Source organism: Grus americana, chromosome 1, assembly GCF_028858705.1.
Source record: "Grus americana isolate bGruAme1 chromosome 1, bGruAme1.mat, whole genome shotgun sequence".
Classification (NCBI taxonomy): Eukaryota; Metazoa; Chordata; class Aves; order Gruiformes; family Gruidae; genus Grus; species Grus americana.
In genome coordinates, this window is record NC_072852.1 from 174,740,933 (window position 1) to 174,756,065 (window position 15,133).

The 15,133-nt window shown below is 39.2% G+C and overlaps 1 protein-coding gene across 3 annotated transcripts in view; it reads right to left on the reverse strand.

Annotated features, from left to right (window-relative positions):
* PIBF1 (progesterone immunomodulatory binding factor 1) overlaps window positions 1–15,133 on the reverse strand; it is a 131,421-nt gene that overhangs the window by 38,765 nt on the left and 77,523 nt on the right. For all 3 annotated transcript variants that reach the window (XM_054833583.1, XM_054833574.1, XM_054833593.1), the window contains exons 12-14: window positions 10,856–11,006; window positions 6,922–7,012; window positions 414–516 (exon numbers count right to left, since the gene is read on the reverse strand). In XM_054833583.1, coding sequence (XP_054689558.1) covers window positions 414–516; window positions 6,922–7,012; window positions 10,856–11,006 — 345 coding nt within the window. The remainder of the gene's footprint in view (window positions 1–413; window positions 517–6,921; window positions 7,013–10,855; window positions 11,007–15,133) is intronic.

The window sequence follows — 15,133 nt, forward strand, 5'->3', positions numbered from 1 at the left end:
GTATATTCAAAAGACTCAAGAACTGAACAATGTAGAAAAGGATTTCCAGAAGTATCTTCAAAAGTGATTTAAGAGAAGAGTTGTGTAAAAAGTAACAAGATATTCATTGAACAATTAACTCTCAAACAGAACAAACTAGTTTGGCTAGCTGGTCTGTTAAAAAATCAGAACGTTGTCTGTCTGGCTTACAGTCTTGTTTAGCCTGTAAAGTAAACCCTCTTTAGATCTTCGTTTCAAAATACAATATAAACTTCTTTGAAAACGGTTAACATAGAGTTTTGGTTAATTATGAGGCCATTTTTTGACATCAAATAGATAATAAACACTGTTTAGAAAATATTTCATTTTATGAACAGCTGTTCTGCAATGTTTATAGCCTCTACAGATTTGATTTTTTTGTAACAGTAATTTACCTCTTGTGAAATCTGTGTTACTTGTTCCTTCTGATGTTCCAGATCTTTTACAAGCAACGAGTTTTGCTTTTCTAGCTGCAGTAACCTCCTTGCCAAGTGAACACTGTGCCAATAAAAAGCAAGCTCAAGTTGAATTTTTTCCAAAATATGCAAAAGAAATTCTCACATTTATACTTCAGAACTTGATTGCCTAATTTTCCACCAATGCTTAAATACTCATATATATAAACTACACAGTGAAATATACAGAATGGTCAAAGTTAGAAAAAAAAATGAAAATATTGCAAATTTTAACAGCACTGAAATAGTATTCCCAGAGCTATGCCATTGTAATATTTTTTACAAAGTAATTACCTATATAATTTGTACAATACTACACAATTGCAGTAATCATGTCAAAATGTTTCAACTAATTACAAATATTTACTTTTTAGCAACTTTAGGGAATCACTGCAATTGGCTTCTCCTTAATTTTTTTTTTTAAATGCACATTAATATACATTTTGTAGTGGAACACTGAAAAATGTAGTATTTTATCATTTTCAAAACAGAGGCAAACTTATGTTGTCTGAAGTTTAATATGCTAAATAATTAAATGTTATTGTCACTTTTTAAAATAAACTGTTACACAGATCCAAAAATTAACTTAGAAGTAAAGAGAAAGGATTACTGAGTTTCTTAAATACCCTAGTTAAAAAATTAGATCCACAACCTCTTGCATGTTTCATGTCCAAAGTCAAAAGAGTTTATCATCAATTCAACTGCATAGTTCCCCAGGCAGCAATAGGAGGGTTCAGTATGCAATTGCAGAGCCTAATTCCAGACATCTAACCTAGTCTTTGAACCTGTTATTAACCATTTAGTCCTATTCAATATAGTCTGTAGAACCTGACTATATTCCACTAAAATGGACTCCTGGATGGTGAACTGGAATGTACTCCAAACTCCATTCATTGTATCGATCAGAACTAAATTGGTTATAATGGGAGGTTAGATGCCAAGTCTCTGTGTTAAACCTATAATAAGATGTCTAAATTTATGTATCCTGTAATGAATCCTGCCATCTTTGTGGGATTCAGCAGCTCGGTGGTTTATTATCAAAGTTGTATCTAGAAAATTTATCACTGTACCCCTCTATGTTTAGGTACTCTAGCCACCAATCTATTTCACAACATGACATGGGAAATTCAGAGCTCTAAAAATGAGGAAGATATACAGGGCTAATACCCCTTTTTAGTGTGCCTTAACCACTGGACTAATGGCTCTACACAATAATCTATTATTCCAGTCAAACGTGTGCCATTTTTCAGAAACCTGTGTATTGAAGAAAGGGAGAAGTCACTCCAGTTCAGATCTTAGACTCTCAATACTTACCACCCATAAACTGAAAATATAAGACTGTTAGTCTTCAAATAATGGATAGTCAAGTGTTATCCAGTTCTTGACCATGATACTGAATCTATAAGAGTGTAAGTGGTCTAAAGCGGACCGTCAGGGAGATTATAATCGCCCTCCAACTGAGGCTTAGAGAGTGTAAAGGCAGATGAGTGTATAAATTTCTCTGAAAATCTGTCCAGTTGTAACCTCCACCTTCTCCTCAGTAAAAGATAATACACTTTTAGATTTGGTAGAAGTCTTAATCTTCTTCACTTGTGTTACAAACCTACACTTTCATACCATCTTTTGCTTTCGCCTTGTATGAGAGGAATTACCTGAAATTCTCAACAGCAGTCACTAAGAGGTTGGTTCTCTGTTACAGCTACATGGAGCATTAGACTGTGTAAACAATAACTGAGAAAAAGAGAAATTAATTCTCCAAACTAGTTATTTGGATTTTTATTTAGGAGTTATGAGATCTAGTACAAAAGAGAAATGAACCACTTCACTGATATCTCTAGTTAGGGATCTTATACATTAGCTATTAGAGTGCACGGGGAAACATGGATAACTTCCCATGGCAACTTTGGGAATTTAGACCATCATAATTTTCCCAACTACAGCTACTCAGTGAATTTGACTTGAATTTGCAGGATAAACACAAGTATGTCTTTCAAGTATGCTTGTCAATACGTTTTCTGACTAGTTTAAATTTAAAGCAAAGGGACAAAGGGATTGATCTGCAAAGACATCTTATTCTGGAAAACTTTGATTGCTACTATACTAGAAAATTATGCAGTGCTCAAGAATGTGATCATTTATTGTCAGAAAACCATTAGAGTGTTCCTGATGGTATTCTGGCATTTACTCATTAACACTCTTCCAAATGGTTCCTAGGCATAGCTGAAGAGTTAGCGTGGGCAAAAAATCATTGCCAATACATAGTTCACATGCAGCTAACCTATACGGAGAGGCTGGTTTTATTGAAGTGGACTACTACGTGCCATTTGGTGTTGATGCTTCAGAATGTTCCCAGGCATGTTTAATCTCCTAGCATGTGTGTATGGTGCCTACGGCTGAAGTAATGAAATAGTTGTTTCTGGCAAGTAGGCAAAGAGGTATAGACCCCACAATGCACTATGCTTGAATAGGTGGTTTTGTACAAAGTTTCAGAGACTGAAGTGCATACTGTGAACTTATAAGGTCTCTTCGTTTAGGATCCCATATGTCTGGAATTAAAGAGCAGGTAGTGGACTCCAAGAAGAAGATTATTCACATTTGTAATAGATTCTCTTTCCTTAAGCAATCCTAGAGAGCAGAAGACTTACCTATGTTTCTTTAATGGCTCTAAACATAGAAGTTGGTGTCACAGAGACTTTGCTTTAAAGCTCAGGGAGCCAAAGGCATCACACACATTTTCTGCATGGCAGTTTTCCTTTAATCAGAACAGCAGTAAGTAAACCATACACAGACTTTTATGGCTGTCGTGGTTTAGCCCCAGCCAGCAGCTGAGCACCACGTGGCTGCTCACTCACCCCTCCCCCACTGCTGGGATGGGGAGGAGAATGCGAAGAAAAAGGTAAAACTCGTGAGTTGGAATAAGGACAGTTTACTGGGACAGCAAAGGGAAAGAAGAAAAACAATATTTACAACAGAAAATACAAAGCAGGTGATACACAATGCAATTTGGTCACCACCAGGAACCCGATGCCCAGCCCGTCCATGAGCAGTGACCCCTCCTCCCTGGCCAGTTTCCCCCTGAGCATGATGTCTGTATTGGGTTTACATGGCAAGGTTTTGGTAGGGGGGGGCCTGTAGCCTGTAGGGGTGGCTTCTGTAAGAAGCTGCTAGAAGCTTCCCCTGTGTCTGACAGAGCCAATGCCAGCCGGCTCCAGGATGGACCCGCCACTGGCCAAGGCCAAGCCAATCAGCCACAGTGGTAGCACCTCTAGGATAACATATTTAAAAAGGGAAAAAAAAACAACCTTGAGAAGCTTTTGCAGCCAGAGAGAGGAGTGAGAAGATGTAAGAAACTCTGCAGACACCAAGGTCAGTGCAGAAGGAGAGGGAGGAGGTGCTCCAGACACCAGAGCAGAGATTCCACCTGCAGCCCGAGGAGGCCCCAAGCCAGAGCAGGTGGAGACGCCTGAAGGAGGCTGTCACCCCATGGGAAGCCCGCGCTGGAGCAGGCTCCTGGCAGGACCTGTGGAGAGGAGCCCACGCTGGAGCAGGTTTGCTGGCAGGACTTATGACCTGATCATGAAGGTCTGCACCCCGTGGGAGAGACCCACACTGTAGCAGTCTGCTCCTGAAGGTCTGCACCCCATGGAAGGGACCCATTCTGGAGCAGTTCATGAAGAACTGCAGCCCGTGGGAAGGACTCACGTTGGAGAAGTTCATGGAGGACTGACTCCTGTGGGAGGGACCCCACGCTGGAGCAGGGGAAGAGTGTGAGGAGTCCTCCCCCTGAGAAGGAAGGAGCGGCAGAGACAACATGCGATGAACTGACCACAACCCCCATTCCCCATCCCCCCTCTGCCGCTGAGGGGTGGAAGGTTGAAGCAGGGAGTGAAGTTGAGCCCGGGAAGATGGGAGGGGTGGGGGGAGGTGTTTTAAGATTTGATTTTTTTTCTCATTGCTCTACTCTGTTTTGCTTAGTAATAAATTAGATGAATTTCCTCTCTAAGTTCAGTGTGTTTTGCCCGTGATGATAGTTGGTGAGTGATCTCTCCCTGTCCTTATCTCGACCCACAAGCCTTTCGTTATACCTTTTCTCCCCTATCTAGTTAAGGAGGGAGAGTGATAGAGTGGCTCTGGTGGGCACCTGGCCTCCAGCCGGGGTCAACCCACCACCGTGTCATATGATATGGAATATCCCTTTGGCTAGTTTGGGTCAGCTGTTCTGGCTGTGTCCCCTCCCAGCTTCTTGTGAAAATTAACTCTATCCCAGCCAAAAACTAGGACAGTGGTTTTTTTTTAATCTTCTTAACTTTAAAAGTCTATGAAGTGTCCAACACCATTATGAAGGATTAAATCAGCATTATCTGCCAATGCCTTTTGGAACAAAAGAGGAGTATATGAGGCATCCTGATAGAGCCACTTCTAAGCACATCTGAAATCCTGGCTTATTGATCATCAGGTTCACCATTCAAAGGTGATTTAGCACAATTCTTTTATATGCAAATAATCTAAAGTGACTGTAATAAGGTGGTGAAAAAGAAGGACCTAAGCTGAAACTCAGAAAAGTTCCCAAACCTTTTTGATAAAGGAGAAAGGAACTGAAGTTTTAGGAAATGATGCTATAGAACTCTCAACAGTCTCCTAAAACAAAGATACAACAGGGTTATGGAGTGTTTTGCCCCCTTTTTTTTCTTCTTCTTGAATTTTATACAATATAAAAAGAAATCTTACAAGGAAACAATCTGAAGAGGCTTAAAAATGTGAAAGAGTAAATTAAGCCATGCCAAAGTTAAGTACTACATAAAAGCTTTATAAGTTTTGCCAGCAATATGTAACGCAGTGCAAAACAAGTCTAATCTGATTGACGATCATATCAACAACACTTACTTGAAAAACAAATCTAAAGAACAGAAGAAATAGTATGTGGCCCATAAATCTTTGTTGCAAACATGAACAGACCATCATTTGCCCTTAATTCTCATCAGTAACTTTTGATGTTAAATATTCTTTGTCATGGAGAAGGTCGGGGTTGAGAGGACAAAACCAACTAAACAAACTAATACTTGTGGTGAAAAACAGCTATACATGACAAAAACTGCATTTCCAGCTCCTGAATGCTAGAAACATACACTGTGAAGCTACAGTACATGTTCGCCCTGTCTTTATACTCTTTGTGTGTCCACCAATGATGGTGGAGTTTCTTATTTTGGTAGAAGACAGCATGGTCAAAGTCTACCACTAACACAAATTATGGAGTTAACTTTCCTGCATTTTATTCATAGAATCATAGAATGGTTTGGGTTGGAAGGGACCTCAAAGATCATCTAGTTCCAACCCCCCTGCCATGGGCAGGGACACCCTCCACTAGACCACGTTGCCCAACGCCCCATCCAACCTGGCCTTGAACACTTCCAGGGATGGGGCCTCCACAACTTCTCTGAGCAACCTGTTCCAGTGTCTCACCACCCTCACAGTAAAGAATATCTTCCTAATATCTATATCCGAATATCTGCTCTGCCAGGCTGGAGACAGGATTCTGGAGAAAATAATCACTTTATTCTGACCTGATACTGTGAAGGATGTGGAATCTCTATCCATAGAGAAAATTAAAACTTAGCTGGACAAGCTCTTGAACAACTGGATTTGCTCTGAGCATGGTGTTGGACCCTGCTGACCTCCAGATGTTCTTTCCAACCTAAATCATCCCACTATTCCACGATTCCACACTTTGGTTATGTTTTCTTTGTATATTATCTATATGCATTTTGAACAACAGCAAAAATTTTGCTGTGGTCTCAGTTTAAAAATATTATAAATAAATCCACATTCCCTATACTTTGCAGTGAGTTGTTGCCTTTATGCTCACAATGAGCCATTCAAATGTCACTATATTTCTTAAAGACAATGCATAATATTATTTAAAAATGACTATGATCAAGAGGTATGTTATTCAGCCTACACATCATTTTTATCTATCGATCAAATGGTATCAGAGCAAACTAAAGAAATATAACTGGAATCAGATCCTGTATCTGTAAAGACGAAATAATGATGCTCTGAAACCTTGGCCTACTTAATTTCCTGACAGATGTATTTTCGTTACAATTACATACAATCATTTTTAGGATATTAAAAACTTATTTCCTGTTATATAAATGTAAACAACGTTACTAGTCTGTTTTTACAGCTGTTTAGTTTTATACAGTTAAAATTAATCTTTCTGAAAGACAAAGAAAAAGATCTTAAAATGACCTAGAAAAATATGTAGATGCTCATTTATATGCATCAACCACATTAACAGGTCCTAGTCTTCATTCTATTCCTGTATACTTAAGTCATTAAAAAAACCTCTTTACGTTAATCAAACTGGCTGGATTCTAAGACGAAACATAATGCACACACCTTCATTTACTTTATTTCGAAGAAGTAAATTCAGGAGACACTTTTTTACCTTTGCTTTAGTCGTCTTTTGGCTGTTGTAGGAACATTAGCACCATACCCATATGAGAAGAGAACCCTTTCAGCTTCTACTTCATTTTCCACTGTAAAAAATTGAACAAAGGTACTGTAGAAGAACATAATTACAGTGCAAGAACGTACAAACTTCTAAGCAATGCTATTTATAATTATACACCTGCACAAATATTTTTCTAGAAGCTAGATTTTCAGTTGGTGGAATCTTCTGGACTTCAGTGGAACAATTTTGTTCACAATTAGCATTAATACAGTGCCACACATTAATTTCTTACAACACTGGCAGGCTTTTCTCTTTTTGTTTTTCTGATTAACATAAGACTTACACAATATGAGACTAAGGGAAAAGAGTTCAGTGTCCTTGAATATTCATATTATTGGTATAGTCACCGAATACACACTAACAGTGTAAGTTTAATTCAGCAGTACTGAGTTAGGTTGCTTAGGGTTTTTTTAATAAAGAATTCATTTTCTGTGCATACATGAGGAAGTAGAGGAAGATAAATTTAGGGAGTGCTTAAGCTCACTGGACATAAACAAGTCCATGGGACCAGAAGGGACAAAACCGAGGTTGCTAAGGGAGCTGATGTCACTGTGAGACTGCTACTACCATTTTCAAAAGACTGCGGTGATCAGAAATTTCTGATAACCTGAGCAACACAAATGCCATACCCATCTTCAGAGAAGGGCAAGAAGGAGATTCTTACGTGTATGTAGGGTAAAAATATTCATAATAATCTCTGCCTCCATAGATGATTGATTTCTGAAAATGTATTTCTATAGATTTAAAACACATTGGAATTGCTTTGAACTGAAATCTCAATAGCAGCAAGATTAAAATGTGTACAGATTTTAATATTTCAGCTTGTGTAATTCGGTTTCCTCTCTCCTGTAAGATAAACTGGGCTAGGAAAAAAAAAGAAGAAAAAAAGAAGTGTGTGTGTGTGAGGTAAGCAGGGGCAGAGAAAGGGGGAGAGAGAGGAGGGGTAAAGGGGGACAAAGAGAAAGGGGGAATGGCAGGGGTGTGAGAGAGGGACGGAGCACAAGTGAATACCAGCCCAAGCACCACACAACAGCTTTGATGAATCAAGTAGTTGGGAAGAGGAGAAACAAATTTAGGAAATGATGTGACAGCCCTATCTGACTCATCTTTCCTTGTGCTCAAGTGCCTCCAAATCAGAAATACCCTCTCTCAACAACTTGCACAACCCTACAGCTTCTTTCCTCACTTGTCTAATACCCTTTAAATGCTAAACAAGGTTTATAAAACACATTTAGAAAGAGAAAAGCCTCTAGTAGAGCACTTGTGATAAGTCACATATCTAGTTACATGAAAAACAGTACACAAATTCCAGTAAGTATGACAGAAAAAGTTTACTGATGTGGCAGTCAAAGGTACCAGAACTTCAGATTTTCAAGGCTGTCTCAGTTATGATGGGAAATTCTCCAGTGCCTTAAATACCTCTGGTTCAGAAAAACATAAAAAATATTTTAACTTGCCTTTGTCATAATCCTTCTTTTCCATTACAAATTCAGCATTGCATGTCTCAGAAAAATGTCAATAAGATCCTGCCCTATAAATTCATATCTGTCAGCAGTGTCCATGTAAATGTCGGATCATGAAGACAAATACAAAAAAATTTGGAAATGTTGTAGATCCGAAGCCAAAGTAATGTTCTGTATCAGTGTGTGCCTCTCTTATCTTTTTTTATGTCTTTCCAGGCTCTTCACCTGACTTTGGGGTGTAAAATACAAATTTTACAAGCTAGGGGACACTTATTAATGACAGTTCTTTACACTACTTAGCAAATAAGTGCCATTGTGAGGATACAGATAAGTTCAGGTTTTTTCTTAAAAAGATACTAACCAATGGAAGCAAGAAAAATCAAACTACTAGACTACAACAAAAATACGCCAAACTGAAGATTTTACCCTGAAAAGGAAGAATAGACAAATGCCAAGAAAGTTTACTCTTGTTACTTATGTGGAAACCACTCAGATGCTGTAAGGAGTGGCTACATATATTCTTGATAGTTTCCTGAATAGGCTGTTTCATGTTATTTCAATATTAGTAAAGTGAGGCATGAAGACGAGGGAATAACAGTCACAATTCAGTGATCTCTTCCACATGCTCATTCTCCAAAGGAAAAAATAAAAAGCTTATATGATTATATGACAAGAGCCATCTCACATGTGCAAATACACAGCTTATTAAAAAGTTCAGAGAACCCATCCCCCCACCAGCAACCCCAAATACTGTAAACCAGCAGAGGCTTCATAACTCAAGGAGAAGAAAAAATATTACATGGTATTGGAATATAAAGAAGTGACCACAGGACTGAAGAGTAAAATCTTATTCTCTCTAAAGTCCATAGAAAATTATAATTGTCTTCCACACAATGCTTCAGCCTAAATTGTATTCTCTGAAAGACAGACTGTAGTACTTCCACAACACACTAAATTTAAAAAATAATCATATTTCTTTTCTTTCAACTATTTTTCTACCTTTAGCTATTTATGACATGTCAATACCAGGACATAATTTGAGACACAGAAACAGTTCATTTGTAAACTTTCATTTCTTTAAATCATATTCTGCAACATAGAATATAAATTGTAATTAAAATACATACTTAAGGAGAAGTTAAGAATGATTTAGTTCTGTAAAGAATTTACTGCCATCCCAAGATGCATAAGAAAAATGTAAATCAGTGTAAACAAAAACCAGCACTCTGAACTCTATCTTCTCCTTGAAAAAAAACTTGAAAAAATAAAGGTAAGGTCCAAAAATTCTGTTTTAATATATAACTAGTCCTTAGGCAAGTTTGTACATATACTTCAAAAAACATGTTACTGACTAAAACATGAGCACGTATATAGCAAACATGCTTATGGTCAGACCGGAACCTTTGGATAGTCACGCCATTCTAACAAGTACAAGCTGCAGTGTTTAAAATCAATAAAGTATGTACAGTCTTATTTACTAAAGACACCCAGGCATCACTGCATCCCAGTAATACATACTTTGCTCTACACTATTGTTTATATATAAAGCTTATGCAATGATCTTCTACCTGAAAAAAAAAAATTATAAATTGTGATTATTTTTTGGAGTAGTAAAGAAAGAAAAGGACAGGAAGATATATGAATTTGTTTGAAATCTTAAAATGGCCTATTCTGTTTACACACAGGCTAAAAAGACCTCAAGATGTGAGTTTTAGTTTCACATTAGAAATTACTTGCTTTGTGGATTCATTTAGGCTGAGAATCAAATCAATAGAGATTTCACAGAAATTTTGCTGTGTTTGAGAACAGATATTGTTATTTTTGCCAATCAGAGACAAAAGTTTTCAAGAATAATCAGACTGGAATTTAATTCAGGGTTTACTACTTGGAATAGACTAATCTACCACAAACAACTACTTAATGTCTAATTATTATTAATTCAATACAAGGAAGAGCTTTTTTCCCCCCAATTAATTAAAAAATTTACATTAATGACTGTACTGCATTATGAAGCCTATAATTGTCTGTCAACAAAAAAGTTCCCTGGTACTCAAAATATACTTAAATAATAGGAGAATCCTAAAAAAACCCCATATCTAATTATAATAGATGATTAGAATAAGGAAAACAGAAATGAGGGAAAAAGAAATACTGAGATGATTTTTAATATCCATATATCTAAGTTCATGTTTGATACATATTTACAAATACCTTTACAGATCTGTCATGCATATTTTCTATCAAAATAATTACTGCATCTTAACTGTCAGGCATAAGGAGGGAGAATGACAGGTACTGTAATACTTTCTAAGTGCCACGAGAAACAAGACATTTTGTCATAATGCCAGAAACACCTACAGGAAGAATATAATTTGTGACAGAATATAATTAGTGACAGAACTTACTTTCTGCTGTCTGCAATATTATCTCATCAAGCTCTTTTTCAAGTTTTTCGTAAGTATCTAGCCTTGCTTGAAACTCGGAATTCTGTGTTTGAAGTTCAATAATGCGTGTTTCACTAGAAGACTGAAGACTGTAAAATTCCTTAGTAAGCACCTGTGAGAAGGAATAATGGAAAGACCAGGGATTCAGCATTACAGCTAGTTAAGAAAGAAGCAAAATATAATACATGTAAAATGCTTAGCAATAGGATACTAAATATTTGATGTAACTTTTGCACAGGAAAGATTAAAATACTTTAAAAAGCAGTTATTTTTTTCAACTATATTATTGTGCACATATTACACTCTCAGGTCATATCACTTATGCTTATCTCCTAAGGCCTTAGTAATTCTAAGAAAATCTCTCTGAAAAAGCTACAAGAATTTTAAAGGAGAGTTAGGAAAAGCAAGGTAACAGCTGAAAAAATTAATACACAGCAGTCAAAACAGTATAAATGCATTTATTTTTGTTGCTTTAAGTAGATTCACGTTTCAGTTATCAATTTAAAAAAAGAAGTTTCCTTTACAGAATGGTAAATACACAAACATCAAAATTTAGTATTTAAGATATACCAGATTCTTATTATTTACTTATTACTGAAAGGTAATACACCATTAACATTCAAGACTAATGTAAATACTTAATCCACTAAGCTTAAACAAAAAAACACATGTTCAAAAATAAAAGTTATGAAGGTCCATATAAGAAGTAAAGCTCAATATAGTGTTGAAAATAGAGAACAACATTAACAACATAAATATTATAAAACTGACTGGAATTAAAAAGTCCTTGGTAAGTAAAGTAGTAAACTACATGCTTTGCAGAAACCCCCCCACTAAAACAGATAAAGTATTAGCCAAGTAGTACTGTAGCTAAGTTTAGTACTAACTTCCCAAATAAAAATCCCAAACATTCAAGATACACTTGAATATAGATCTTGAGATACGGAAATACATGCACAGTGTATACAGCACTAATACCAGGTTCACTGTCAAAACCACTCAAGAATGCACAACACTTAGAGAAACAAGCCACTTGAATATAAAAAGATCAGTCTAGTGTCACAGAAGAATAGATGTATAGGTTAAAATTTGGCAACGTATAAACCATCTGTTTCCTAGTTTTAGCAAGCATAAGAAGAGAAACTACTTTATGCTGAAATCCAAATTAAAAAAAGAGTTGGTTCACAAAGCAGCTGTAGCTGAGCCACAAGATACTAGTGATTACACTAAGATCAACGTCCTCTAAGAAGGGTAAGGAAAAACCCTTAGTACATTGATACTATATAAAAGAAAGGAAATCAAAAACAAGAATTCAGTCAAAAGGAACAAACGTAAAAGCTTCAGCCATCAAATATTTAAATTCTGCAAGAACATTTCTAAATTAAAGAGCACTGGTTTCAAAGCATCTCTCTAAAGAGAAAAGGAAGTGCCAAAAGTGCTAGTAGAATTGAATGCCAAATATTCAAGACGTTATTCAGATCAAACAAATATCCACAAAGAAAAAGGAAATATAACTCAAATTTAAGTATCTTCTCAAAGTTTAGACATATCTGCACAATTAAAAATCTGTTTAGTAACCTCAAAGTCTCGCAAAACTGGCACTCCCAGTGCTCGTGACCACAACTAACCTCATCAGCCAGGATGTGAATGTCCCAATACATACAATACAAGAAATTACATTTTATCTCACTTTGGACTCACTGATATGATTTCGGGACTAACTTTGCACAGGTAAGTAATTTTTTTTTTTTTTTTTAAGTTAGCTCTGCTGAATACTGGACATCTTTCTGATACTAAAACAGATGAACAGGATATGATACATTTTTAAAAGATAATAAATTCTAAGCTTGTAGAGATAGAAAGGTACAAGTAATTCAACTCTATGTAAACAGCTGCACCGGGTGCAGGTGCCCCAGCGCTGGCAGCAGCGGGGGCTGCAGGGGCCTCTGTGAGGAGAGGCCGGGGCTGCCCCGTGCCGGACACAGCCGGTTCCAGCCGGCTCCAACCCACCCACCGCAGGGCACGGCTCAGCCCCTAGCCAAGGTGGGGGCATCTTGGAGAAAAGGTATTTAAGAAAGGTGTGGTGGGTTGACCCTGGCTGGGGGCCAGGTGCCCACCAGAGCTGCTCTCTCACTCCCCTCATTCACCAGACAGGGGAGAAAAGGTATAACGAAAAGCTTGTGGGTCGAGATAAGGACAGGGGGAGATCACTCACTAATTATCGTCACGAGCAAAACAGACCGAACTGAGAGAGGGAATTCATCTAATTTATTACTAGGCAAAACAGAGTAGAGGAATGAGAAATAAAATCAAATCTCAAAACACCTCCCCCCACCCCTCCCATCTTCCCAGGCTCAACTTCACTCCCGGCTTCAACCTTCCCCCCCTCAGCGGCACAGGAGGACGGGGAATGGGGGTTACGGTCAGTTCATCTCACAGTGTTTCTGCTGTCCTCCCTCAGGGGGAGGACTCCCCTCATCATTCCCCTGCTCCAGCATGGAGTCCCTCTCACGGGAGACAGTCCTTCACAAACTGCTCCAACGTGAGTCTCTCCCATGGGGTGCAGTCCTTCATGAACTGCTCCAGCGTGGGCCTCTTCCAGGGGGTGCAGACCTTCAGGAGCAAACTGCTCCAGCATGGGGTCCCCCACGGGGTCACAAGTCCTGCCAGCAAACCTGCTCTGGCATGGGCTCCTCTCTCCACGGGTCCACAGGTCTGGCCAGGAACTTGCTCCAGCGTGGGCTTCCCACGGGCCACAGCCTCCTTCAGGTGCCTCCACCTGCTCCGGTGTGGGGTCCTCCATGGGCTGCAGGTGGAATCACTACACCCCCTCATCCTTCCTCCATGGGCTGCAGGGGGACAGCCTGCTTCACCATGGCCTTCACCATGGGATGCAGGGGGATCTCTGCTCTGGTGCTTGGAGCACCTCCTCCCCCTCCTTCTGCACTGACCTTGGTGTCTGCAGAGTTGCTTACATCTTCTCACTCCTCTCTCCGGCTGCAAAAGCTCTCTCTAACTTTTTTTTCTTCTTAAATATGTTATCACAGAGGCGCTGATGGGCTTGGCCTTGGCCAGTGGCGGGTCCGTCTTGGAGCCGGCTGGCATTGGCTCTGTCAGACACAGGGGAAGCTTCTAGCAGCTTCTCACAGAAGCCACCCCTGTAGCCCCCCCCCCCCCCCCGCTACCAAAACCTTGCCACGCAAACCCAACACAAAAGGGAAAAGACCTCCACATAAAAAATGAGGATTGAGGGGGACAACTGTGTAAGGAATAATCCTGCTAACACCAAGGTCAGTGGAGAAGGAGGGAGAGGAGGAGCTCCAGGTGCCGGAGCAGAGATTCCCCTGCAGCCCATGGAGAAGAACGTGGTGAGGCAGGTTGTCCTCCCGCAGTCCATGAAAGACCATGCTGGAGCAGATATCCACGCTACAGCCCACAGAGGACCCCATTCTGCAGCATGTGGACATGCCCTGAAGGAACTGCAACCTGCGGAGAGCCCAAGCAGGAGCATATTTTCTCCTGAAGGAAGCTGCAGCCCATGGAGGATCCACACTGGAGCAGGGTAAAAGTGTGAGGAGGAAGGAGCAGCAGAGAGGAGCTGTTACGGACTGACGCCAACCCGCATTCCCCATCTTTCCCTGCACCACGTGGAGAGGGAGAGAGATAGGAGTCAGAAATGAAGGAGGGAAGTTAAACCCAGAAGAGAAAGGGGTGGGGAAATATGTTTTAGTTTTTGTCTTTGTTTCTCACCATCCAAATCTATTTCAACTGGCAATAAGTGAAATTAATTTTCCCCAAGTCAAGCCTGTTTTGCGCATGATGGTAGCTGGTAAGTGATCTCCCTATCTTTAAATCAACCCACGAGTTTTTCCAGCTTATTTACCCCCCTGTCCTCTCAAGGCGGGGGATTGAGAGAGCGGCTGGGTGGGCGTCTAGCAGCCGGCCAAGGTCAACCCACCACAACAAGATTTGCAATGTTAGGTCTTTTCAATGCTGTATGCGCTATGCTCTCCTTGACTTCTTCAGCTGTAAAAATTTGTTCCAGAATTGTGTATCATAAAAAGTATTTTTATTATGTAACAATCCTATTACAAATCCTAGTTTTTAATAATGATACTAAATTCACCATAACTGTTCTGGTATAACTGTCTTCTTCCCTATAATAATCACATGGACTGACACGAGTAGCTTTGTAATACAAGCATATACATACCTCCTATGAATGAGGTACTGTCTTCA